The sequence below is a fragment of the Galendromus occidentalis genome, unplaced genomic scaffold (assembly GCF_000255335.2).
Source record: "Galendromus occidentalis unplaced genomic scaffold, Mocc_1.1 scf7180000077448, whole genome shotgun sequence".
Taxonomy (NCBI): Eukaryota; Metazoa; Arthropoda; class Arachnida; order Mesostigmata; family Phytoseiidae; genus Galendromus; species Galendromus occidentalis.
Genome location: NW_003805436.1, coordinates 968429 through 996005, shown reverse-complemented (window position 1 = coordinate 996005; position 27577 = coordinate 968429). Strand labels below are relative to the sequence as shown.

The 27577-nt window shown below is 51.3% G+C and overlaps 1 protein-coding gene across 1 annotated transcript; it reads left to right on the top strand.

Annotated features, from left to right (window-relative positions):
• The first annotated feature begins 15949 nt into the window (after positions 1 to 15949).
• LOC114828242 (uncharacterized) lies at positions 15950 to 18037 on the top strand. Its single transcript, XM_029111543.1, has 4 exons — positions 15950 to 16105; positions 16222 to 16800; positions 17445 to 17684; positions 17795 to 18037. Exons 1-4 carry the CDS (start codon positions 15950 to 15952, stop codon positions 18035 to 18037), a joined length of 1218 nt encoding a protein of 405 aa, XP_028967376.1.
• Positions 18038 to 27577: the final 9540 nt, after the last annotated feature.

Here is a 27577-nt window from a genome sequence, read left to right as displayed (position 1 = left end):
CATTTCGACGAGAAATGAGCCCGAACTCAGCTAAAAACCTCAGCAATTGCGACGAGCACGGTATCTATTTTTCACCAGACTGATCACAACGGCGTACTCTCGAGAATGCTGGCTCACGGACGGGGAGCCTCCCGCGTAATTTAACTTTGCGATACGGACACAACTCTCGGTACGTTTCGCGGAACTTCACATTGCGTGGGAGCCTCCGCTCCACCCGAGGGCGATGCTCCATAAGAGCTCCCGACGATGCGATGATCTTTGATTTTCAGCGGATCGATTCGATGGAAATATGGAGCTGTGGCATGGAAGGTTCAGAAGGGACAGGAGCCGATCGCTCAGTAGATGACCGCATCTGGCTTTCCCTGCGTCATTTCCCTTTGAGCAGCTGCGATGGAAATTTTCGATGAAAGATCCAGAATAGGAACAAAAATAGCATGAAACTAGTGCTGCAACTTAAGAGATCTCAACAAAAATAGGATAGAACGGGGATAGGATCAACAGTCGATAGGATCGAAAATTCGCTCAAGGGGATGTCACCTCTTCCATCGAGTGTAGTTTGAAGGTGCTCGAAGTCTAGTCGCGCTGATGACTGAACAGGCTTCTGGCTAGAGGCGCTCGCCCTAGCAGCGCTAATGACTGAATGCGCTAAACACTGAACGCGCTCATGACTATTTGCGCTCACTACAACTGCGCTCGCCATTACCTAAGCTCATGGCTATACGCAAGCATGACTATCTACGCTCGAAACCATTTGCGCTGAGAGCCATGAGCTATGGCGGCGCTATGCGCTTAAGAATCTGAAGCTCGGGGCTGCGCGGAGGATTATCTGCCTTCATGATTCTTCGCACTTATGACCTCTCATTTGAACTCGCAGAAGTTCCGAAGAAAGACATCCTTGCAGTAAGGGCCTCCACAAATTCAGGGAGGTCTTCAAATCGATGCTCCCATTCATTGGATTGACTTTCCAGCCAGAGACTCGAGGGAAGTATCCATAGTTCAAGATTACAGACGGTTTCGTGGGAAGTCTGGGGCATCATGAGTCATGAGGGGCGCAGTCCTCCTCTCCCGAGAGCAAACAGATGCAACGGGAGTGGTGTATATTGAGTAGTTTCAAAATCCTACCCAGCAAGAAGCTGCGATTCGGTCTCGCCTCCCTCTTGGGTAAACTATCATGAGCTTCTGGGACCCTGTCACGTTTTTCCAAAAACACACAGAAAACCAATCACATGACGAAGCGTGGTGCTATGTGGTTCCTTTCAGTTCCTCTCTCAATCACGCGGCGACACTCTCTCGACAGTCGGAATCACAGCCATCCCTGTCGTATTCTCCACATCACTCCTCGACGCCGGATGGAAGACACATATTCGATAAGACTACGCGACAGACTCGGGTAAATCTATTTCCTGAAGGTGTCTCATCTGTCCAAATGCATGACTACCCTCAAAACTTAGGAACAGACCCAACAGACTTTCTGATAATGACCTAACATTTTTCGAAGTAAAGCGGCACGTGACCCACATCATCTACGCTAGTTTCGAATCTACTCTTCTGTTTGAATTCTTGGAAATGCATCAACGCAGTCCTATTCTAATTCATTCTTCGATGAGGATCCAAGTTACGCCTGTGGTCTTTTTTTTTCTTGAGGGTGGGGGGAGGATCCGAACCTCCAGTGTCAGCCTACGGTAGAATTCTTCGTCAATGGGGGAACCCGGAGCTTCAATGTTCTACGCGGTCCTGAACAATCCTACCGACTCACCGACCGTAACATTGCATGACCGCGAAATGAGTGTACGCCGTGCAAGTAGAATCGAGGTGTCCGGCCAAATAGGAAGTACTCCGGATCGAACTTCATAGCGATCAATAAGAAGGTGTACTCTTTCCACTGAGCAAATGAATCCATTCTAGACCAACATGTCGTCTCAAAAGGAGAGGGAATATTGTTCAACCTCACTACGTCAACGCACTAAAACTTTTGGTCCATGTACCGGGTTTCGCTCGAAGCAAGGATCTGAAGTCCTCGGTCAAACGTGAAGATGATTGCCGGGTCATTCTGAGCCAGAGGCCCACAGTGGCGGATCCAGGGGCGGGGGAGAGGCTAGGGACCTCATTGTCCCCTCATTGCACGATTCCCGGGCATGTCTCCTCCCTCTCTCGGGAAGGTATCTTGTTCACGTCCGAACGATGCGATATTTCGCTCCTTGACAAACGTGCCAATCGATCGACTTTCGACCGTTAAAAGATGCGTCAGGCACTGTCACGCCGATCAACCGATTACGTAGATGAGTGGCACAATTCCACCTCTCTTCCAGTAGAATAACGGGAATCGTAAGAGGAGCCCGCTCCTCCTGGGCGCACGGAGAAAGCCCCGATGAGTCTTCCCGGCAAGAAAAACGCGCAATGCAAGGAAACAGAGTCCACCGACCCTCCGTCTCCAGGTACATTTATCTCTCCCTCTCTGTCGAGGGATTCCTCCGTTCTCGTGCGAATTCGTCTCGCGCATGAAACTGAGATGTGACTCCGATTGAATTGTATATATATTGTATATATCAGTTTCGCTGCATCCTAAGTCCTGGCACGAATTTCCCTCACTCACACAATGTTCTCCGGCGGTGTATCAAGCTCTACATTTGTCGGGTTCACGTCAAGTGCCGCAAGTGCGATAGGAGAGTCTCCTTTATGAAGCATAGTTTCACCGCGATGCGGTTCCACTTGAAATCGCATGACCGCAAGAAGAGAACACCCTTCCTCTGATCGGGAAACGAGTCCAGCGAAGGGACGTTGATGTCCACGGAATCCCGAGAACGAGTCTTTGCCTCCATCATCGCAGAAACTAAAATGCTCGCGAATGCTTTCTCGAGCGAGTCGTCGCGACTGGTTCTTTGCTCAGAGGAACTCGGTCTCGTCAAAAAAAGCGCAGCTCTTTGCGTGACTGAAGAAGCCGCTAGAATTCGGGAGGTCTTGAAGGGCGAGCTGACCAGGCTGGAGGGTGCCGAAGCGATCTTCTTCCTACTATGGAAGAGTGGAGGTGGTAGAATAAGAAATTCGTCGGGTTGACGCCCCATTCATCACGGGTTGTGCCTCGCATCGGAGGCAAGCGTATTGAGATCCTTGAGGGATTTATCTCAGAAGGCACTTCAGAGAATTCGTTGGACCTGGCCGTCGCATCTCTGGCGAAATTCGAACTCTATCTGGGCGATATCAGCGCTCCGACGATAGACGGTACGTCCGACTCCTTTCTTCTCTTCCAATGTTCTGTACACCACGAACTGATCCCTTTCGTCAGCTTTCATAGGCGATTCGATGATAAGCACTATGTCCCCATGAGCAGGGGCACCTGTGATGCGCAAACTGTTTGACGAGGCCGTAACCCCGAATCTTTTTTATGATCATCTTCGTTACGCTCATGGATTGCACCTAGCAGTTTTGGAGACCGACAAGAACTCCAAGACCGAACCCGACGCTGCTCTTGCCGAAGTCCGCTTGAAGCTCTTCGGTTTGGGACGGAGGCGGTACACGAGGCAATCTTCGAGGAGGAGAACGAGAATGAATTCAAAAGTGATGATGACGCTGAGGAAAGTCGTCTGCGAGAATTCGCGTTCGACAGCCGCAGCTGCCGGCAAAACGTAGGTGAATATGCGACCCTGAAGGCTGAAGGTTCGAGGTATATGCAACGATTCCAAGAGGGATCCAAATAAGCCCAAGTGTGTGGAGAAGATGTGTGACCGGAAAGTTCTTCTGGATGTCACGATTCGTTGGAACGGTATTCTGGCGATATCGGAGCGTTTCGTCGAAATCGAGAGCTAATTGAAGAAGGCTCACGGTACCATGATTTCGGTCCACCCGCTTCCTGTCGAGGAGAGCCGAATCGTGAAACACGCTGTCGACATCCTGCGATGCGTTGATACAGTGACTCCGGCGATGCCTCGCGAAGACACGAACCTTCCAGATACCGATCTGATCCTTGAGGTAATCAAATGCCTCCATTCTTGTATCGTGCTGGTCGGTTCTGTATTTATCATTCAACATCGGGGTCAACTCGTCTACATGTTGCATTGTCTTAATATTTTTCCCTCATCAATCTCGATAGGAGACTTCATTTGGAAGCTCGCACAATTTTCCCGCGGAGGTCGAGAAGTTCCTTGACTGGGGATCCGCAGTCGACCAGCTGGGATTTCGAGAGCCATTTCCACATCTTCGGGAGGGACACAGGCTAGTCCAGCGATCATCACAGTCGCTCAACTCATAGACTTTACTCCAGAAGCGTATGGTCCGGGAGGTCTCTGGTTCAAATCCGTCACTTTCCGCGGGAAGCCTTTCCCCAGGTTGAAGTCTCCACTGGCTCTCCTTCCGGAAGACCGTGAGAGCTCTCTTGTGTTACGGATCGAGATACCCCCATTTAGTCTCCGATCCGAATCAGTGACTGAGAGTGTAGGCGCGTCTGACTCGTGCTCAGTTCACTGTAGAACACCCAAGTTTTCGCTCTCGTGTCAACTATCAGCACGAATCGACCCCGGCCTGTCGTAGCACCATGAGATATTCTTCGGGTTTCCGAAGAGTTCCTTTCGGGTTTTAGCAGCGGCCGCGGATCCTCCTCGGGTCAGTGGCAGGAAGGTTCCCTTAGGCGCTCAGGCTATGGTCGAGCGGATTCGGTGCCTAAAATTCGCACAAGAGCTCCTTTCAACTCCACGCGATGGGTCCAGGAAGACGAAATTAATCTATTTCATCATCCTGTATGTTTCATGACCTAATGGGAAGCCTCGACGAGGAACAATCCGATTCGGATCGCACCCGAATCCCTGATGATTTCCTCCGACAAACATCCCGGGCACCATTCTCAGATGACATGGAGGACGTTCCGAGGGCCATCGTGCCCACCCGCGTGCCATCGGGACGAGTTTCTAGGAAAGCTCGCAATTGCCGATATCACCCTAGAGAAAGACTGACGGACTCACGCTTTTGCGTTTCTTATATAGGTACATAAGTTTCTTGAAGCATTTCTATCTCGGGAATAAGTCGTTGGAGGTCGTTCGCTACGCATATGAGGTGGGAGCCTGGCTCGGGACAGTTCCACGTAGCGACAGAGGGTCCTGTATTGTGTCTGCTCACTCATATTTTTACCTTTCTATATGCATCCATTACGAGCGGTCCTGGTTGCGGTGAAAAATTCATATTTAGATTTTTGAATAATTTGAGGACCGCTGACGCTCTGCCTCTTCCCGCTCGGATTCTCCGGCGGAATTATGTGGAATAACAATTTGGAAATAATCCTTCCTCGCTAATTTTGAGATAAACTTCAGCGAGAAACACTGCCGGTCCAACGGGTGCCGTTGTAACGGTGTCGGCCCTACAGATTCCGATGCATAGAGCGCCGTTGCTACGGTCCGGTGCAACGACGCCTTCGCGACGAAACCAGGCCATTCCCGTGATTCTTGCTCGGAATTCACGGAAAGTGTCAAGTATTGATCATCTATAATATCACAAGCTTATAAGGTGACCGACGAAGCTTCGTTTGGTCGGTGCAATGTCAGGGGATCGAGAAGTTTTTCTCGGGGATCATCAAGGCCTCACCGAATCTGCGAGTGTGAATGAGCGTTCCAAGGGGTGAATGGCATCTGAGAACGAAGGCGCGCACCAAGCGTGGACTATTGAAAAATCGGTGGCTCAACGAGCAAAGCGACTTATATTCATCGGATGGTTAAGGTTTGAATCGAGCGACTAAAGACAAAACCCTTTGGCGGTGTCTTCGCAAGGAATTTGATCATTGTGAGGGACGTTCATCGAAATATCCTGATTGACGAGTGCTGCAGCGGAATGAGCACAATGATTAAATGATTAGCCAGATTCCGAATATTTCGAGCGGGGAAAAAGCTGGAAAATGTCAGGCGAGCCTCAAAATGCACTTTCGGACGCTCAGCACAAGTCGCTGAACGAGTGTAATCAATGCCTGCGAACATCGCGAAATCTTTACCACTGATTCCGCAGTTGAAACGGCTCGTGCGAAGAACCAGGACAGCAGAGACGCATGGTTGTCCCGCCAGTTTGGAAGATCTCGTTTTGTCACCAGATCAGCAGCCCGATCACGAAGGAAGAAGATTCCCTCGATACGACAATGGGTCATGAGCTTAGTATGATCAAGAAGTCATCTTCGCGTCGAACCGGGGAAATCAACTTCTCGAGTTGTCCAGTAGGAAGCTGAAAGGTCCCGGAACAAGATACAGCGCATTCGACAGAGAGCTTCTGGCCATGTATCCCGCGACGCGGCATTCCCTCCACAACTTCGGGGGCCGCCCCTTCACAATCTAGCCCGATCACAAGCCGCTGATTTTCTGCCTATCCAAGCGGACTACGCCCCTTCCTGCCAGGCAACAGCGTCATCTGTCCTTCATCGCCGAACTAACTTCAGATATCAGGCACATATCCGGTCAGAAAAACGTGGTTGCGGGTGCCCTTTCGTGGCCCTCGGTTATCGGCAGTGTCTCCTTGGGGATCGCCTACACCCAAGCGGCTAGCGATCAGAGAGCGGGTTCAGAGTACTCGGAGTGTCAAGGCGGAGACTCAAGCTTGGAGTGGGAGCAAGTAGATTTGGCTCCTTCTGGACCGCCTATGCTCTGTGACGTCTCTACGGGAGCTCCAAGGCCTTGGCTGCCGAAGAAGTGGCGCCGTCGTGTATTTGATCTCCCACATGGAGTGTCCCATCCGGGGTCGAACACTCAAGCTGATCGCAAAGCGTTTCATGTGGCACGGCCTGGCCAAGGAGGTGCGTCAATGGGCTCGAAGCTGCATTGAGTGCCAGCGTTGCAAGGTTCATCGCCATGTCAGGAGCGAGTTGGCTCAGTTCGCAAGCATTTCGACGAGATTTTCGCACGTGCACGTAGACATAGTAGGACCCTTGCCATATTCCGCTGGTTTTCAATAGCTGCTCACGGCAGTCGACAGGTATACCAGATGGCCCGAGGCGGTCCCTCTCCGGGAGATCTCAACCGAAACTTGTACTCGCGCGTTCCTGAACTCCTTGGTGTCACGTTTCGGCGTACCATCGCATATCACATCCGACCGGGGGGAGTCAATCCATTTCCAACTTCTGGACATACCTCGCGGAGGCGCTCGGTGTGGAAGTCCATCGAACGACAGCGTCCCACCCGCAAGCAAAAGGCAGGGTTAAATCAATACGAGCGAAACTCACGACGTCGACGTGGCTCCAAGAACTGCCTTGGGTACTTCTCGACCTCCGTGCGGTGCCGAAGGATGATTTGGGATGCCGAGTTGGTTTACGGCAGCGCACTTCGACTTCCCGGGGAACTCGTCCAAGCAAGAGCTTCCGAAATCCCATTGCAGCGGTTGCAGGAGCTTCGACACAAGCTACACTCTTGCCTACGCCTCCGCGCTGGCAGCGAGGCAGGACACCGCCAAACGAGGGCGTCCCCGACCTTTTGCGAGGCGCTCGTTACGTTTCCGTTAGAGCGGGAACGTTGAAGCCTTCGCTGTCGCGCCAGTATGATGGGCCATTCCGAGTGCTGGCTATCAGCCCCTTGAAATCCTTCAAGACCTCCCGGGATGGCGTCAAGGACAACGTGTCGTCAGACCATTTAAAGCGGGAAAACGTCGATGGGACCACAAGCAACACACCTGAGGAGTTGAGAGCTCCTATCACTCCGGAATCTCCCACGATCGAGCCGTTTAGGCGTTCTGGACGGAAACGCTAGGCCCCCATCCGCCTACGGGACTTCGTAAGGAGTCAGCTCGCATTCTGGCAAATGCTAGGAGGGGGCGGTAGCGTGGCGGGCCGTCTCAGGCCTCCCGATCCCTATATACTTGAAACGACGAAGTCAATAAACCATTCATTCTGTAGTCGCTCCCTCGACAATGTGTCACTCCTCACTCAACGTTGAGTCGCTACAATTGGTGACTTCAGATCCTTGCTCCCACCAAAATCTGGTACATGGACGGAACACTCGAGGTGGCTCCCACTCTAATTTATAAACTCTACATCATGGAACTATCCTGTATCATCAAGTCGAGGAAACTATGAGTTTTTGATTTCGTCGGGATTCTATCGCGTCAATCTGGTGAAGTTGAGAGACCAATGTTTCCAGAAGCCCGGGCTCGGACTGAATTCATTTGGTCACAAGGACAGAGGCTCCTTTCCATATTCCGCTATGGAACCGTAATGGAAGTATTCTGCGCGATATTTCCTTGACGAAAAACTCCACGGAAGGTTGGCACCGTCGATTCATTCCTCAGTGCGAACGGCACACCCAACGATTCGGAAACTGATAGATGGTCTGCGTAAGAGCGATGCACTGAACTTCATCTAACACGATCAAGCTCAGGCCTGGCAGCCCCCGAAAAAGAGAAAGTGCTATGGAAATCGTCGGGACGCTTCGGGGAGGATCCTGCGCCCTAGATGATGCCTTAGACTTTCTCCGAGCTGCTACTTGTAATTTTAAGATGTGAATAAGATCCTGGAGTCACTGGCTGAGGACCTAATCCAATAAGTTGAAGCATCGATTAATGGCCTCCTTGAATGCATGAAGGCCCGAATTGTAAGAATGCGCTACTGCAGAAATCGTGCAGGGTGGGCGAGAAGTCTTGAGGGTAGGGAATCGAGAACGCAAACACTCGCGCGCCAACATCCGTGAGCACAAATAGTCTTGAGCGTATAGAGCCTTCACAGCATGTGGCTGATAGCGTAAAAAGAGATGAGTGTAAATAGTCATTAGTGCGCACGGCCATAAGCGTACATGGTCGCGAGCGCATCTCGAATGAGCGCAAATGTCATGAGTCCTGAGCGCTCATATTCACGGAGCGCGTTCAGTCTTGAACCCTCTCAGTCAGTCATGAGCGCATTCGGTCGTGAGCGCACTTGTGGCGAGCGTCTCTAGTCAGAAGCCTGTTCAGTCATCAGCGTAACTAGACTCCGAGCGCATTTAGATGTTGCATCATCACAGCTTGAAGAGGGAGAGCAACCGACACAGGCTAACCATGAAGCTCAGTCAGAAGTGCAGAGTTCCGGGGGCCTCACGAGCCGCTCTCCCAGCTCGAACATGCGCGGCGGACCGCAAGCATGATTTACAAGGCGATTTCGAAGGAGGAAAGTTCCATCATGGACTTCAAATCAATCTGGATAACTCTATTGTTGCTATAGACTGCCGTCGGGAAGATTCAAGTCTTTCACGAATGATCCTATCGATGCCCGCCGTGGACATGATCGGAACGGTCCGATAAATGTGTTCGTACTTGCGACTTGCGACACAGTGCTAATCACTGGACTCCGAACCTTGGGAGGGTCTAGTGCGTTGAGGGAGACCGCGAAGGGACGCTCCTCCCATATTTCGTACGGAGAAGACCGTTGGTATGTGTGTCATGTGGCGAGGAGATGACATTAGCGCTATTTTATTCAAATGATTGATTGATCTAGTTCAATGAATGAATTTGACAATGAGATATCATCCAGGTAACAAAACAGTGATCGTCATACTGACTCGAGATCACAGTTGATGGTGCTTGGGTTCAGAACATATAACATTGGGAAGGAAAATGACAGACAGGGACGCTAGGATCCTCTCTTTGATAGCACACAGAAACAAAAGATCGGAAGGTATGAACAGGGCGGTCTGACATATCATCTGCGTCCACGCGACCTACGGCTACCATCCCCGCGATTGCTAGACAGATGCCTGACTTGAAGCGAATGAAGTTGCGTCTGCTTTCGCTCAAGACTTGGAAGCGAAGGACAAGACAGCGCACGGGATCCCAGGGACGACTCTTTTTGAGCGCTCACGGCACCTTATCGGAAGTGGAACCCGATCTCTGGGAGAGCCCAGCCTCCTAAGCATGTCAGACCACCCATTATCTTTACCGTCGACCTGAAAGCGTGGACATCTGCCCAACAGGCATTATCAGCCATCAGCTCATGAATGGATGACCCCCCTCGCATACAGAGAAGCCTCCGAGGAAACAGCTGTAGAGACCAGATGAAAGTATACGTCAGAATCCTTAGAAACTCCGTCTCCGCGTTCAGAAGGCGAGGTGCGCGTCGAAGTCTGTCATCTATGGGAGTAAACCCTTGTTCCGAAAAGCAGAGACGCTGCAGCGTTCCCTTGGCGCTACGAGTTATTTGCGTTGATTCATTCCGATGCACTCGGGGATACCCGCCATCAAATATGCGCCATCTACTGGGAGTGATCATCGAGTCCTTGAAGAGCGTTCTGGATGCGTCGCCGGTTTCAGCGTAACTCGGTACCCAACTACCAAGTATCACGGATATGGCTTTCACTCACGGGCAATAAAGAGAGGTTGGCGATGAGTGTAAAGGGCTTCAACTTTCAGGCACTAAAATGCCGAGAAATAGCAGGCAAACGAGCACGAAGGATCGATGGAGAAGACACACAAGGAAATCGACGCTAGAAATCATCGGGAAAGATGAGAGTCAGGCCTCGGAACATGGAATAGGAAACCGAGGGAGACCACGAAGTGATATCTGGATACACGTCGAAGTCTCCATTCGTACATATTATATGAGGGTTACAAGTTACAAACAACGAAAGCATGGTATCTCGCATATTCGACGATGAGGCCATGTCTCCCATCAGACAGGAGAGCTTCAAGAAGAGAAAAAAACGCCTCTCATTCACGCTGACCGATGAAGCGTATTCGAAACATAAGAGTTCAAGAAACTCCTCTGTTCTGTTATTGGCGGTGGCCTCGTTGTTTTCGATATCTTCAATTACTCTTCTGATACAACAGATTCTGTCGCGATCTCTCTAAAGGTGCCAACGTCCGCAGCCATGCTCAATTTGAGCCGTCATGGTCAAGCTCGGTGCAGAACCGAATTCGTGGCAGAGGAAATTCACGCCCGACAGTGATCGATTACAGACTACAGTACCCAGTCGAACTAGAGGAGAAAATTGAGTTCCTTCCGGTTACTATGATGGAGTCTTGCTCGTAAGAAGCCTCTTTAAAGCAACATTCGAACTCGACTCCAGGGCGGAGAGGCTACATGCCATGAGGAAAGTCAAAATGTCGCTCCACAACCGAAAAAGGCAGGAAGAGGCTATTATGGCATTTCGCGTGAAGTTCCAGGCTCTATGGTGATGGTGAATAGCAGCGTGATGGGGCCATATCCTATCAGGAGCTGGAATGAAAATAAATTTCTCTTATTCCTTCGTATTTGCAATGATTCGGGTATTTTTTTCATGGGGTTGGTCTCGTTTCATTATATCACAAATCACAATGAATATCGCCATGAGTTAGGATCTAGCATGCTGATCCATCCAAAAGAAGTAAAGTCACCTGAATATCTGCGCGCTCCGCGATAGCTCAGATGGGTATTCTACGGTCTCCGCGAGCCTCGATAAATCATCTGATGATCCTACGCCTTTCGCGATAAGTCACCTTGCAGTCCTCATCGTTCCGAGATGGAGTTGAAAAGCGCAAACTCATAATTGCAGGCTAATCGCGTTCAATCTTATGGGGGCTAATTCTCTGATAATCGGAAACTTAGAAAGGCACCTTCCGCACGGTTGAAAATGTAAACTACATACCGAATTTGTCCTGATGAACGGGCACCCCGACGGCCGACTTGGGATCCCTCAGTATCAGTGCGTGCTACCGGAGTCAATAGAAGTTCATTTCGAAGCCGAATAAATCAACATGGAAACCGCTTCCCAACGATAGCTCCAGCCAACGAGTTCGTCAGTGAGGGCTCGAAAGTCGCACTTCGGGGTGCCCGTTTCGTGAAGTCGGTGGATGAACACGGTAGTTGTACCTAGTTCATCAGTCGATGATAACAAGGACCGCGACTCAAGCAAGTTTTAAAACAACTCGAATCAACAAGATCAGATTCCAGCATGCATTTCAACCGGGGGAATTCGTCAGCGTCGCCAATCAAAGAGAGATCGCGAGCGACGGGAGCTTCAAGGGGATTACTTTTGTCGTACTCGTATCTCAGCGGAGGAAGCATTACCTATCGCTATCGCCTAGAGCTCGCCTCAGCTCTCTCGGGATACGTATTCTACGCAATCCACATATCTGTCTGCGGCGAGACTTCCAACCCGGTATCACGTCAGTTTCTCAGAAGCGGGAGCTCGCTGTGACTGAATGACACTTACGCTTTCCCACAGTCTAATTAGTGAACTCACACTCTGCCGACCGCACTTATCCGCGCTATCCCAGTATCGGCCATGCCTCGATCTATTGTTTTCCGCTTGTACATACTACGAGTCGCATCGGATCAGGGTCACCAGCGGAAACAACGACGCATTCAGATCCGCCCTATCCCAAGGCCGAGAAACAGGCCGGGCCGAGAAACAGGTCGCCAACCCTAGGCTCGACGAAGCCAATATCGCCGTCGAAGTTCCAGCTTATCGAATTATCGATAAGAGCAATAGGACTGTCGGCTGCTAGCTCGAGATTTTCTCAAAGATGGCGTACTGGCGCCAAATTCAAACCGGCGCCGCTTCTACGGGCTTAGAAACACCCAATATTTGCGAGCGGAGCGCATACTTATCAGATCAATAATGCCCATCTTTTTCTATTTTTCCGTGGACCCGATGTTTGAGGGTCAATTTTGAGCGTTTCAGACCTTTGAAACGGCCTTAAAATGATAATATCCTAGGGCAGCGTTTCTGAAACTAGGGAGACGCGGAGGATCCCTAGAATTCCCGACCGACCGATTTTTCGTCTCCGGGAGGTCTCCCAGCTCATTGCCAGTCTACAATAAGTCTTTAATCATTATACGATTGATCGAGGAAGCCATATTCCATGGAAGAAACGGCACTGTGACATGTTCAGGTCGAAACCTTACATTCTCAGTCAGATATACGGTGATCTCCTTGGGAGACGCGAGCGCCCCTCATAAGGCCTAGGGGAGACGTGTGGGAGAAAACTTCGAGAACCGCTGTTCTAGGGTTTTCCAATCTAACCCTAAAGTTTCTGCCCGATCGGCCCTTTTTCGCATTGCTCTGCAACAGCTCCTGCCGAGCCTAGAGTCTAAATTCCGACCCTGGTTTCTAGGTGATGGCCTTCTAGGAGGCTCTCCTGGCTCAGTCATGGCCGATATCTGAGAATGAAATATCTTCCGTGACCTCTGCTGTTGAGCTCAACCCTTCCAAGAGCAAGCTGGTCGTGATGTCCGATTCGGACATGGCTCGTGCACAAATCCTTCAGGCAGTACGACGATTGCTACCGAACTAGAGCCCCCTAGCTGGTGACTGAGTGGGACTCCAAATAGGCCGGCTGGACTCATCGACAACGCTTGCGGTGCTTTTCCGGAAGGCTCTCCTGATGGGCCTTTGATGCTCAAGACTGACGATTCTTGACGCTCACCCAGGCTATTCCAGATGCCATGCAGTCTCTCGGCCCCTCAGCTCCTCTACGTACTAGGTTCGTGCAACAGTGACGCTTCCCAGGAGGTCCTTCAGCGGCTGGACCGCAAGCTCCGGCTGTGCTTGAACAGCCTCCTGAATCTCGACATCGCGGCAGACAGAGCCTGGAGTTAGACCTCTCTCTCTTCCTATATCAGCCAGCGACCTCGGAGTCGGATCGATCTGCGATTTTGCATCCTTTGGTCATCCCGGTTCCTCGAGTCAATTAAGAACTCTCGCTGCGACTTTTTCGTCGGTCAATGTTGCCACAGACCTCGGCCCCCGCCGAAGTTATTTGAAGTTCAAGCACCGCTAGAAATCCCTTCCGAACGATGTGTCACAACGTTTCCCCGAGCAGATAGTTTTCGAGGTGAGACCCTCTGGTTCGACTCGAAACGTCGTCGACGATCGAGATGAGGCTAGGCTCAACGATGCTCGTCACCGTACATGCCCTTCGGCATCGATAGAGGCATAGTAGCTATCTCGACGGGGGAATAATGCCCGGAATGAATGGGTGCCAGCACCATTCAGATACTCTGTCAACTAGCGATCCCGCAGTAATGACGACAAGCCGGAGCTGGAATATTGATTCGCTGCTGAGAGAAAAAGAAGGCTCATGAGGTCTTTTCTATAATAAGTACTATCATCCGCTTACGTGGGGATGAGGAAGGTTTTCCGACCGAGCGTCTGGAGAAGATTCCTTCGGCAGGAACAAGAGAACTTTTCACAGTCATCCAGTCTCAGCGAGCATGGTTTCCGGACCCCCCGGGGGCCGTCAGTCCCGATTGTCGACGGCCGTCGAGCTGACATGAAACACCATCCTCTCTCTCGGGTACAATCAGGGAATGCAATCTAGGCGTTTCTTCGGTTTCATGAGTGAACGTGCGCAATCGGCACATTTCAGTCGAGCCCTCTCCGTACCTAGGCGAATCTGTTAGGAAGCCTCCACCTCTTGTTGTCAAGGGAAGCTGCCATCTTCCTGGATTTCAGTCAGTGACGATCATTGGGAAAATTTCAACGAGGTCTGCTGCACCAGAAGACTCGTGTCATTCATGAGGACCGCCTCAGCATGAAAAGCCGATAGTTGAATCGAAAATATGCATGTTCGATATGACGGTGGCTCCAATCCACAATGTTTCCAAGCAGAATCTCGAACGCAGAGCTGAACTGCCCAGTATCGAGGTCAAGCTGATATCGATGTTTTTCGGGATATGATATCGACCATGACCTGTCAGGATTGCAGATATTCCTTGGACGACAGTCCCAGCCGCTCCATGCTGATAGCATACTCCTATTGTCTGAATCGTGGTCTCGAGCTCGCCGTGATGAGAATCTGGGTAGAGAGCTGCCCAGGATATGTGAAGTCAAGGCCGCTGTGGACTCAAATATCCTTACTTCATTAAAACGAATAAAGAATCGAGGACTTCTGTGGGAGGGCGTGTCGTCCACTCGAGCGACTCAGTCCGCGTCGGAGGACCATGAGGAACGTCCGTGCCTTCGTCCGGAAGAATAATTACAGCCTTCAAGGTAAGCGCCCGTCTGCATTGTTCTCTGCCTTTGGCCCGATGTGACATTTTCTCCTCATTGATGATCTTGATCCCTTGGAAGGGTAGATGGAGCACAACTTTCTTCCCGGGAAGCATTCCCTAAGAAGCAGCCGTCAGGGTTACGAGCGTGTGTTTCCCTGCACAGGCTCAATATAAATCACTTTGAAGCGTCGTTTTTGTCAAGGGCCCGCGAGCAAACAAGGCGCGTCAAACGCCGAGGCAATCACCTTCCAATTAGCATTTAGACTATAGCCGTCGTAGCGTTCTCGAACACCTTTCATTCCGTACGATGACGGTTCCGAGGAATACTTTCCCACGCACTGATTTTCGCGCGATGCGGAGCTCTATGGGGAAGCAATCGATCGGTTGTCAATTGTGGCAGAGAACTATATTCGACTACCCATCACAACACGCCTGTCAATCCGAATGATCGTCGGGAAAATCTTGTGGGGCATCGTCTCGGGGAAGTCTTGCAGAATCAAGTGATTGGACAAGTGACGGAGTCCCTCTCTCTGTGAGGGGACCTCCACAATTGTCCTCTTAATGTCAACGATGTCCTTCACTACTTGACTTCCTTGCCGGCCGCTCGGTCTGTTTGGATGTCTGGGAACGAAACCGGTAGTGAGACTTTCTCTCTTCACAACCGGAAGACGAGTGACATCTCCAGCGAGGGAACGTCTCCGTCATTCTCGTCCACGCTCTTCTCTCGTTTTCCAACCCGCGCCCGTTTTCCTCTCAACGCCACACCGCGAACCGAACGGAGGTCACTCCTGCCAGGACCGAGAAACCGTACGGTTTTTTCGCGTCAAGATCCATCTCTCAATTCCATGGGACTGCTCGCGGGCGGGAACAGAAGGAAAATGGTCTATTAATCTAGGCGGTCTAAAAATCCCATCTATTAATCCACTCGGATCTCCATCAGATACCAAACGAGCTCGGGAACACGACGTGAGGCTCATTACAGAAGACTGATGATGCAGAGCCGGAATCATTGCACTAAGGATGTCGCTCAGCTCTGACTTGCTATTATTTTCCAGCATGTCAAAGCGCGCGACTACTCGGGTCGACCCACGCACTCATCAGTTCACTCAGGTGTCGGACGAGGTCAAATGGTACGACCACATCTTCGTCGCACCTCAGGTATCCCTGTCCGTGTTCGGCATACACATAGTACCGGTCCAGCGGAAGAACAGAGTGAGTGCTCATTCTTCATTCCTCAGTGGCGGTATCTGATGCGAGGAGCATAGATGCTCCCCGTTTGGAGATCGTATCGCATTGCGGTGCAGCGACTCACGCGGGAAATTTCGCAGGCTCTCAGCTTGATGTGGCGCAGCCTGCTCACTATCGTTGTGGCGTCTCTTCTGATCGTGTTCCTCACCGAAAACATAATCGCTGTTTCTTGGGGCCTGAACGCGTGGCGTCACATAAAATGGCTGACAAGCAGCGCGACGGCACTTTTCACCTTTTTCTACATCCGAATCAGAATCACTAAGGTGCGCCAGCTGGTCGACTTCTACACGATCAATTACAACTCGTGGAGGTCTACGGAGAAACGCTCCATACGATTGAATATCAGCTACATGATACCTCTTCTGTGGTGCGTCGTCTTGGCCGCGGGCATCGATTTCGCGGCGTACGCTCGGTCGGACTACGTCGAATATTTCCTCGTGCTCAAAATGCATAGAGATACACCGCACGTTGAGATACTCGAAACCGTGGAAAGTCTCGTGCGGATGACGGTGATCCACGGGTGCATCAATTTCGTGGCGTTCTTGTACGGAACATTGCTCGGCATGATCATCGGCAATATCGGCCACTTGAACATGTGGATGCGATCTCAGGAGGTCTCCGAGCTGGAAGACAACGCCTCCACAACATCTCTGACTCAAGTGAGTTGCCGTCGTTGTCTACTTTTCCCCTGACTCTGTGCAAGCACCTTACGACACCGTCACCGAGGAGCTTCGTTTCGTATCATCGGATCGCATGTCCAACTGAATGCCAAACGAACACATTACAACAGCGTCGGCGTGCTGAGCATTGGACACTTGAGAGAGCCTTCGCTGCTTCTGTGTCAACCTCCATCAATGGCATTCTTTCGGGGGGAGGGGGGTGGTAGTGGGTGGCGCGACTTGCCGCATCGGCAGCGAATCCAGCCCTTCACCCGGTGTGAGCCAGGGATCCAGAATCGATTCGGGACGGAAATCGGTGAAATCACACGCACGGATCCAAATTCGTATTGGTATTGAAGCGTCGTCGAATCCCGAATTTCGTCGCCCTGTATAGCTTGGCTCGAAGTCCACCTGAACACGAAAGGAGAGGAAATGAGCGCTGATCTTTCTGAGACCCTCTGCGATCAAGCAAATTCCCCATCTAGCATTCGTTGGTTTGCTCGTCGATGCGCTTGTGTATGCATGCGCGTGTCCAGCAATTCGTCTACCAATCCGAGCATCCATCTTTACTTGCCCTATCCTCCTCTCGCGAGTCATTCCATCCACTGACTGGCGCTATTTATTGATGCTGGTCGCCATTGCAGCTCCGCAACCTCTTCCATCATCAAGAACTCAACCTCCGGGAAGTGGACAGTGTATTCTCGCCCGTGCTCGCTATCTGGTATCTGATGTGCATTATTAACGTAATTGCGGATATACATATGAGTTTTGAGGGCTCGTTCCCAGGCAGTCACGCGGGCCGCATCGCATTCAACCTCTTCATGGACGGCTTCCCGTGGTGGGCTATCATTTGGGCCACCACCGGAGCTGCGGAAGGCATTCAGGTATCGAGTGGATGAGACTCGTCTCCAGTATTATTCCTCGTCACCGGTGATGATAAGATCAACATCCATGCGCTGTTCCCGCTCAGCGACAGGAACTCTAATCTTTTCAGAACGAGTATCACAATTTCGTTCAGCAGATGGAGCAGACGCTCCTGGCGCTCGGAGCAAAGAACCCCCAGGCTCCGGTTACCCGACCCGTGCTCTCCGTTTTGGTTTTACTCCAGCGAACATCGATAGTCTTTCCGAGAATAACTCTCGCGGGCTGGATCACAGTACGACGACGACTGCTACTCCATCTCATTTCGTTCTTTTCGGTGTATATAGCTATCTTATCAATGCGAAGAAAATCGTGATGCAGAATGCCACAGCCATCTGTTTTCCTCCCGAATTCATGAAGATTGTTAACTTTTGTTCAGCTCGAGGAATTCGCCAATTTCTCCATCGAGGTCTCGCAGGCTTTCGCTCGCCCCTCGGATCAGCCGAGCCAGGAGGCTCCTTTCAATTACTGAGCTCTGAAAGCCGTGCACAGCCCCGTGGTGTCGATGATTTTGAGTGCGCGCATCGACCCAATGACCCCGTCATGATGAACCGTTGCATATAAGAATTAGAATCATCTATATTCAGATGGCCCTCTGACAGCTTTCAGCCTGTGGAGAGGGAAGCCGGCGCGGCTCTCGACGTCCGCGTCGGGACCATATTGTGCGGCGACTAGTCCCGGAATTCAGCGCATTCAACAAGAAAGCTCCGATGTTGGGGGCGGCTAGCGGGAAAAAAATGGAGAATCCCTCATCCGACGCGCCGGCTGCTGAGCCAGTCTCAAGAATTCCTAGAGCGGACCTATAGGCTACGAGCTCGACTTACCCCTGTCCTTCCGAGCAGCAGGGCGTCCATCTCCGAACGAGGCTCGAGGTTCGGGGTAACCTTGACCGCAGAGGACGCCCGGGAGCTTCTCGAGGTCATCTTCAATTGATGTATCTGCAAGTAATCGAATGCATGAATCCCGATGAGTATTCGCATCACGATTGGGTCTTGTCTCAACTCATCATGGAAAAGGCTCTCAATTGGAATAAGGGAAATCCTGGCGGAGAAATCTTCCACAATTTAGATGGCCGGAAGAATCTGCTTATATTATGGCTTCATAGGCCCGGACTGGAGCTAGGTACCTATCGGCGTGTCTCCAGATAACAGAACAGCTAATCCGCTCGATCACCTTGCTGAATTTAGTTGCTTCGGATGGGACCCCACAGGTTGTGATATCCGGTACGAACGGTGTCGTGAGCTTGTCGGATGTCTGACCCGCAATAAAACATCGGCGTCGGAAGCCGGTTTCGACCAGGAGAAGTAAGGCCTCTTGAATCGTTAGAGAATAATTGGATATGTTCGGGACGGCTGAAAACGAATGTTGGTGTCGACGAAAATCCCCTCAATTGAGCGGCAACCCGATCGAGGTCTCGGGTATTATTTCCTTTTCCGCGCAATGTCACTGGAACGACGATTCACCATATGTCTTGTCTCAGCTACGGCGTTGTGATTCGAGCCGGCGCGGTGTCTTGTCTACGCATGAAGATCGTATTCTCGGCGAAGCTTCATCATCTTCTTATCCGATGATTAGAATGTTGAGGAAACACACTCCGCGGGGTGCATACACGACCTGTCTCCATACAGTCCAGCCCGCTAATAAGAGACCTCTCGGGGAATTGAAAATGGTCTCTTGTATCCGGTTTCTCTAATATCTGAGGTACGGGTTTTCCATGGAAAACCTGAGGAGTCCCGTTCTCGTATGACTCGGATGCCCAAACCATGATTCAGCGCAGAGACGATCGTTTTCAGAGTGAATTCTGATTTATTACGGAATTTCATCAGAACCATTTCTTATTCGGGCAGCTTTTGAGAGGAAGAGAAGTCATGGAAGGGCAAACCGGAATTCTGCTTGAGATGGTTCTCTCTTATATAAGGGGTCTCTGACATGGGACTCTACGGAGCCGGGCTTTCGGAATGGTCTCTTATATCCGGTTTTCTCACTATATCCGAAATTCTTATAAGCGAAGTTTTTACCATGAAGCCCCATGGAGAAAATATCGGGGAATCGGAATCGGTCTCTTACCGGTTTTCTATTTTGAGCGGTTTTCTTATAAGCGGGTTCGATGGTACTACCCGCTTTCTGATCACGAGCGATCCGAAGAATGATTTTCGATCATCGATTCTCAGGGATTTCGCCTTCCCCAACATCGGGCAACACCCGGATCTTTCTCGAGCGGGAAGAATCGAGAAGCTTGGCCTCGGATGGGTGAGTGATGAAAAATGATGGGATCATCATGCGACACTACGACAAGGAATCTCCCATAGTCGAGTGAGACGTGAGCGAGAGAATTTGCCAGTCTTCGCTCCTTCTCGTTTTCACTGGTCACAGCCGTTGGAAGTTCCAACGGTCGATCCTTCTTATTGAGGAAACGCGCCAGGGTGGCTCCCAGTTGGTTCTCCTCCGATCTAGCTCAGAGTATTGGCGTCCACAGTTGTCCTGCGAAAACACGCCCCCCGTCGATGCGAAGGGATTCGGGCTCCCTGATTCAGGAGGACGGAAGGAGTCAGGATTCTACAAGACGATTCTGTGTTTACGAAGGAACGACCGTAAAAGGTCTGGAGACGATGAAACCATGATATGACGAAGCAACTTTGCTTATGGGCGTCCATTTCATACCTTCTTGAATTAGCGTAATGCACTCGGCCGAATGAACGGGTGATAAAGTCTTGCTGAGTAGCCTCGCGGCGCTCCGCGTCCCTTGTTCGATGTGGAACTCAGAACATGCATCTCCGATCCGCAGGCTCCGAGCAAAACAAGAATTTCAGGGACCCAATTTTTTCCGCGGTTCCCCAGCTGCCTGCGGCCAATCGTGGATATAGGCGATTCCTCGTAGCAGGCCGAATCGAGGTCAAGGCGTTCCAGAGGGACGAAGGTTATGATGGCTGCTGGTCACCGGAGGGCGCGAAGGATGATGGAAGCGAAGACGAGATTAAAAATACTGGATCGAGGCCCTGCGAGCTCCCTCTTCTTCCATCCTTCCCCCGAGAAAAGTCGAAATGTGCCGCGAGCATGGTCATGAACATCAAGCGGAGCCCGCAGAAAAGTTGCAAAACAGGCGAACGCCGTCGACCGAAGCGCATCCGTGACGATTGCACGGGGAAAGGGTTTGCCGATCGTTCGTGTCGTTCTTTCGATGCACGCATCTTCGAATTTGAAGTTTTCGCTCCGGTATCCACGTGTTGGGTTTTGGGTACCGTGTATGCTTCAGGTTCGGAGTCACACCCGGTGCGAATTACGGTTGCTCGCATCCAGTTCGATACCCGGCTCGATTTCCAGGGGCGAACGTGTGATAATCAGCCATCCTCAGACTGTCTCTTAGATAAGCTCCGCGAATTACTCCATCTACGACCGAAAGCGGATGACCGGAATTCCAGCGAATCGTCGGCTTATACAATGTCGAGCCGCAACTCGAGCTGAATCGTCGAGTCCGCGACACGGAGCGCGGGGGAACATTGTTACTGCTTTGATGGAAATGAACGTTTTTTATCGTTACAAGTAGATTGCAACGAATGTCCTGTCAGAACAACGCTCTCTTTGTTCTCGTAGTCACAGGGACTACGGCTTTGTGTGTACTGGCTCTCAGCAAAGGGACCCGGGAGAGAAACGCTCCTAAATAATCGACCCGGGGAATCGGAGGATCTAGGATCGAATATCCTCTGGAATTCTCCAGCTTTCTCCGAAGGCTATTGAATACTTCTAATTCGGTCGAGCGCTTGATGGTATTGCGCGAGCCCCGCCGAACGGTGCATTGTCTCGCATCATCGTCGCGGAGTGCGAGATCTCGGAAGAAATGAAGTGAGAAGCTTCTCCTCCGAGATGATTTTCAGAACTGCGCTAGAGGACGAAGGGAAAACACTGCGAGATTATCGACCGAATCCCTTCGAGACGCATCTCAAGAACTCAAAGCGATGCGAAAAGCCTCCGCTCCAAAGAAGAACCTTCGGCAAGCTGTTTCAATGGAGACACGGAGGAATGCTCTCGGCTACCTCGGAGGATAAACTCGGCTTAGTGTCATGTTTACGCTCGAGTCGCACGATGCCACGCGGCAGATTCGTCGATGCTTCTCGGCCGTAGATTACACGTCCCGATCGTGCGCGGCAGCATAAATATCCCACTAGAGCTGTAATCGCCGTGAAGCAAGGCTTGTTCGCTCTCGATTCTTACGAGTCGGTCCCACAGTTTTGACCAGCACGGATTACACAGACCGATACGCGAATAAACAGAAGAAACCAGTCGGACCTTCAGTGAGCCAGTCATTCGACCGGTAGACGGTCCAAAGCTTTGAGGGTGACCACGGTCTCGCGAGAGAATGATTCGCGTCCACGCGCCCATTCGCGTGGAATGCAAGTCGAGCTTCTCCCGCGATCCATCCGCGACAGGCTCCCCCTCGGCTGGCCTATCCGGCAGTTTTGGGGGAAGTCATATTCATTACCATGATTATGATAATGATCTCAATCGAAATCACGGAAAACTCAAAACCAGGACATAATCATAATCACAGACTCCGCATGATTTTGCCGGAATCAAACCCGTAATCATCCGATTTTCTCAAAAGCAAAGATTTCGGCAGAGAATGGAGCGTCTTCGGTTTTGACGCCGCTCAACACGACTGTGGCATCGGGAAGTCTCGATTTGACTCCTAAAAGTTTCCTTTAATCTTCCGCAATCGCAGTTGGAAAAGCCTGACTCAGTCGATGATGTTGTTAGGCTGAGAAACAATCCAGGGAATCAATCGATCCAGGGAATGTAGGCACATACCTAATTTCTTAATATGGATTATTCAAGCAGTGTGTTAGAGATTTCTTCGATGTTTTTTTCATGGCGAATGCAAAGATCTCATGAAGCGAAGTCAACTAAAAGATGTTTTATTGAAGATGTTTATCTTGAACGGAGGAACGGGTTCGGCATATGTACATATGACCAGAATGATGTGTATCACGGAGGAGGAGCTTGAAAGTCTTGATGACTACTGCATGAGGGAAGCCCTCAAAACGAATCGATGCTCGGACCTGTTGTCCGTAAGACGTCTTGCCCGCGGGGCGTCAATCATCGAAGCGTTTGAGAACAACCTTTCGACCTGTGCGCTTCAGGTTGGCGGTGTATTGAATTCTTTGAAGATATCGAAGATCGATTTGCGTCGATGAAGCAGGCTGCGATCGGTTTCGGGGCTTTGTAGGTACTGGCTCACAACAGTCTCCACCGGATCGACTGCCGTCGGAGCTCATGAGACAAGGAACGTCCATCACCAGGCACTTCGAGATCGACATCGGAATCGTAATAGTCATCCTCCGGCGCTGACGGCACACTCACGGGCGTCGGCTTTGGATCGAGCCTTGCACGGACAAGTTCTTTCAAACGATGCAGGATGAGTTCCTTGTCTTCCACCAAAATCCGCTTGCACCAATTATTAACCTTGAAGCGCGGCATCGGACTGCTGCTATCGCGCTGAGGTTACCCGCCTTCGCTCTGCAATTGAAAATGTCTTCGGGACGTCGGTCGATACTCTCGAGGAGTTTATGGTTCATGGGTCGGCAGGACTGCAATATTGTCCGGGAAAGCAACACGGCGAGTTGTATCTTGACAACACGTAACGTCGGGAGAGGGATCCCATAATAGGCATCCTCTTCGCCCTGCAACTTGTCTAGAGCCACCGCGATAGGTTCCGAACATTTAAGATATTCGGTAATGAACGAGAAATCATCAGAGGGGCGGGTGGAGATCGAGGGCACTCGCGAGCGCAGGAAGCTTTTCTTTCACGTCGAGCAGAGCTCTCAAAGAATCATACAACGAATTCCAGCGAGTTTCCACCGGACGGGGCAAGCTCTTCCCCAATATGCGGGTGAAAGCATCCGCTGCTATCGACCTCTGACTCGCTCTCCAGAAAGCGTTGCATTTCGAGATCTCATTCAGATGAAACGTTCGTAAACCGCGGTGTTCCGGCCGTTTCAACAGCGATTCAACGTCGGTGGTCGCGCGAAGCGCCAAAGTGTGCGCGGCGCACCTGGTGTGGGACGGAAGACGTATCAACACACTGCCGCTGAGACTCTCCCAAGTTTCGAGTTCTACCTCGGCGTCCTCCGCCCCGGCATCGGATTGGTCAGAGGTAACGCTTTCGTAAAATTCTCTCTCGTCGGTGGCAAGAGCTTCATCGTTCGAAGAGCTCCATCTCTCTGAAGCCTGGGGGCTTCTGGCTCTTCCCGTTTGCGTCGGAAGAAAGTGAAACGATCAGGAAGAGTGTCCGCCGAAAGCCTACAGAGCGAGAGCCCATCCGGATGGCCGATTCAAACCTGCCAACCGCCATGTCGTCGCGAAGAGATGACTCTGGCCCTCAGCTATCTAACTATTGGTATTCTAATGAAGGTTCTCACAGACCGGTTCTTCCACGGGATCGACTAGGTCTCCTTCTCTAGGGGCGAGACCAAGTTGACCGTCGCTCAAGAGGTCGTTTTCACAGATAACATTTTTGGAATAACCCCGAATTCCACGAAGTTCACCGTCTTGATCCACGGGAAGGACAGTCCTAATGAGGTGTGGATTTCCGCGAGAAGTGCAGCGATCCTGTCGAATGTGTGACATCCGGGAAACCGACGACACGCTAGCGGAGCAGATTTCCTCTGGAAGTTGTGATCTAAGGAGGACGGCGACGCCGAGGAAACTGCGTTCACGCCGTGACCATACATCGGCCGTTGTAGCCACCCAGTCTATGTCGCTCAAGAGACGAGTCAAACCGAGTTGGCACTGAACGAAAGCGGCCTTTATGCGACGTCCGAGCGTTTTTCAACATATTGTTCTCGAGCCTCTACGGGACAGACCGAGAACATTGAGCATCTCTTTGAATTACTGATCTTCCAAAACGGAGAGTGGTACACCGGTATTGACAATGGACTTCATGGGCGCCTCGTCCAACTGAGTTTGTAGTGTGGGCCGAGATTCTCGGACGCGCGTTTCGTCCGCCCGCCTGGGATTGCAAGCGACGTAAGCAGCGCGTTTCTCCACCATCCATTTGAGAAAAGCAGTTGACAATCCAGAATCGTGATGCTTCCTCAAATGCGGAACCAGGTTCTATGTCCGTTCCACAGATACTTTTATCGTTGTCTTCACGGACACCGAGGACGGACATTTCAAACACACAGCCGTGATCCTCCTACCGGATTCAATCTCTTCCTGAATGGCAGCGAAACTTGTTCCCGAAGGTCGGAAGAATGGGCTCTGGAGAGCATGACAAACAGCAAGTGTCATCCTGCGCGGTAGATCTGGGGACCTGGCTGGCATCTACAAGGCAAGACCTAGAAGGCTCCGTGATCAGTTATCTTTCAGTAACATACTCTTCGTCTGAGGGATGATTCGCATCGCCAATTTGAAGGGAAGGGACAATGAAGACGAAGAGAAATACAGACGCCCCTTCTGGTCGGGCACTCGATAAGAGTTTTTTCCCGATGTCCTCATCAATGTGGATCATCACCGCCCTTCCCTCCCCTTGTTGCCAGCAATAAACAAAGAAGGATTTGACTTTACTGAGTTGAAAACTTTGCCTGGCAATGGTTGCGCGCCCTGATCGATTGCTCAAGGGCCCGGAGGATGCTCCGCCGCCATGCTGGCGATGCGCGCTGTCGGTGCCCCGGCGCAAATTGACTTGCGCGAAATCGTGACGTCAAAGTTCAGATTTTCCACTTCGCCCCTCGAGGACCTCCCCATGAGCGCTCAATCCCGTGATTACAGTATTGATTCCGGCTGTGATCATGATTATGACCAAAATATTGATCAGCCTTCCGATGTGTGATTATGTTCATAATTTCATGATCATTGTCGTGATTATGATTTTCCATAACACCGCTATTCAGGTCGAGAATACTTTCCCCCTAGGGCCTAAAAAGAGAGCGGGTGTTGCTGGAGACTCCGATATTTGAGCGATTCGTCCGATCATTCGTGTCTTCGGATCGAGCGGGCATCACGAGAGGCGAAGGAAGAAGCCGGAATGTCGGGCAAAGAAATAACGGATATTCGCAAAGGTCGCGGAAAAACCCTCCGACCGGCGGTAATTTTTCGCTCTCTCACATTTCGTCACGCCGGAGACGTACTGCAGCATCGGTGAGCCGCGAACATTGCCGAGGGTCGCTGCTCAGCTCATTCATGAAATTCCAGGTCGGCAGCAACTGATACTCGGAATTCTCCGGCGTGTCGTTTATAATTATCATCACTCCCGCGAAAAGCTTATTTCGGGACTTGGCATCAACATTGCTCAACGGGAGTTCCGAGAATTTCCTCCCTCGCTCTTGAAAGATTCTCCGGACACATATCTGGGAGGTCCGATATAGCTGCTCCGCGGGCAGGGCTGAGCTGAGCCCGAGGGAGAGGAGGGGGCTTCTCAAGTTTTTAAAAGCTGCCCCAGCATTCGAACGGGAACCGTGCCAGACGATGTGGGGAACGCAATCAAGCTATGTACATGGATATTCGACGCGCAATCTATGAATTCCGCAGAATTCCTCCGTCATAGAAGTTAGGCGTAGGAGAGTGAAGCGGTCCGATACGCCGTGTCCGTATGATATCGAGACTAGACTTCCTGTCAATGGCCGGAGAAATCGTTTAATCTCACAGAAGGTGTTCTGCATACGCCCCGTATGCAGCCCTTGACTCGAGGACTTGATGGGCGTCGCAACGATGGGTTTCAGGATTATTTACGTCTCTATTCCGGCAGCTCAAAGCCTCTTGACGGGTCGGAGCCGCAGGTGGCGGCCTCGGTAAACTTAGTCTCCAGCGAAGTGCAAACGAGCAAAGTGGTCTTCTCTGTTCGCCACAGCAGGTGATCAACTGGCTTTTAGTGGCTTCCATTCAGATCTGCATCAGAAGGTCTCGACAAACAGAGCGGTCGAGCTCTCAACTCCCCCAGCTGGTCGACCATTAGACGAGCAGCCGGGGAAATACATTTTTCCGGACCAGAGCCGGGACCGTCCGACCCAAAACTTCGAATCCAACCGCTGTGAAATACCCCACGGGAAGGCCCCGATCGGGAGCTAAATGCCTCGGCGACGACGTTCTGCTTCGTCGCGATACGGAGGCGGCGTAGACCTTAAGCAGGCCTGCGAAGGATGTCGTTGTGACCGCCGATGTCGAACGTTCTCCAATTCAACGATGTTCAACTGAAAATACGAGAACGGAACAAACTCCTGTTTCTAAACCTGGGTCACGCCTCCGAACGTCCAGGCCTTTCGGGAGTCCGTCAGAACCCTGCCAAAGCACGACGTGAATGCGACGATCGGACCCCTGGGCAGGAAACGCGGAGTTTTCATTTCATCATCCCGACCCGAGTTACAACCGGGATGGAAGGCCCTCCATGATTGACAACGCTCCTCACCCCTATTGGCGCTTTTCTTCTTGAGTCCCTTCGGTGGGGAGAGACGAGAGGGGAAGAAGACAGATCTGGAACCGCTGGCTCGTTATCTCCCGCTCCCTCCCAGATCCCGGTGACTCTCTCCGTCTCGCTCTTTCTCTTATTACTTGTACGAATTTCCGGCTCGCTACTCGGAAGACGACAATGTTCTTCCAGACCATGGGTGCGCTGAGCGTCACCTGAGCTTGATAGCGGACGCAAGAGGGCTCTTCGCTCGACCTTCGCCGAGAAGGACAAAAAATACTAAGCGATCGTGTAAACGACCGACGGCCGGGATCCGTCAAAGATCAGACGATCCCGATGCTTCACGCTGTTCGGTTCGCCCATCGCTGCGTCATTTTGATCTTCCCCGATCCCCCTGCGCCCTTCCAAGGGTCCCGATAGCTTGTCTGCCTTCGTCGATCCATCCGGAAATGCTCTACT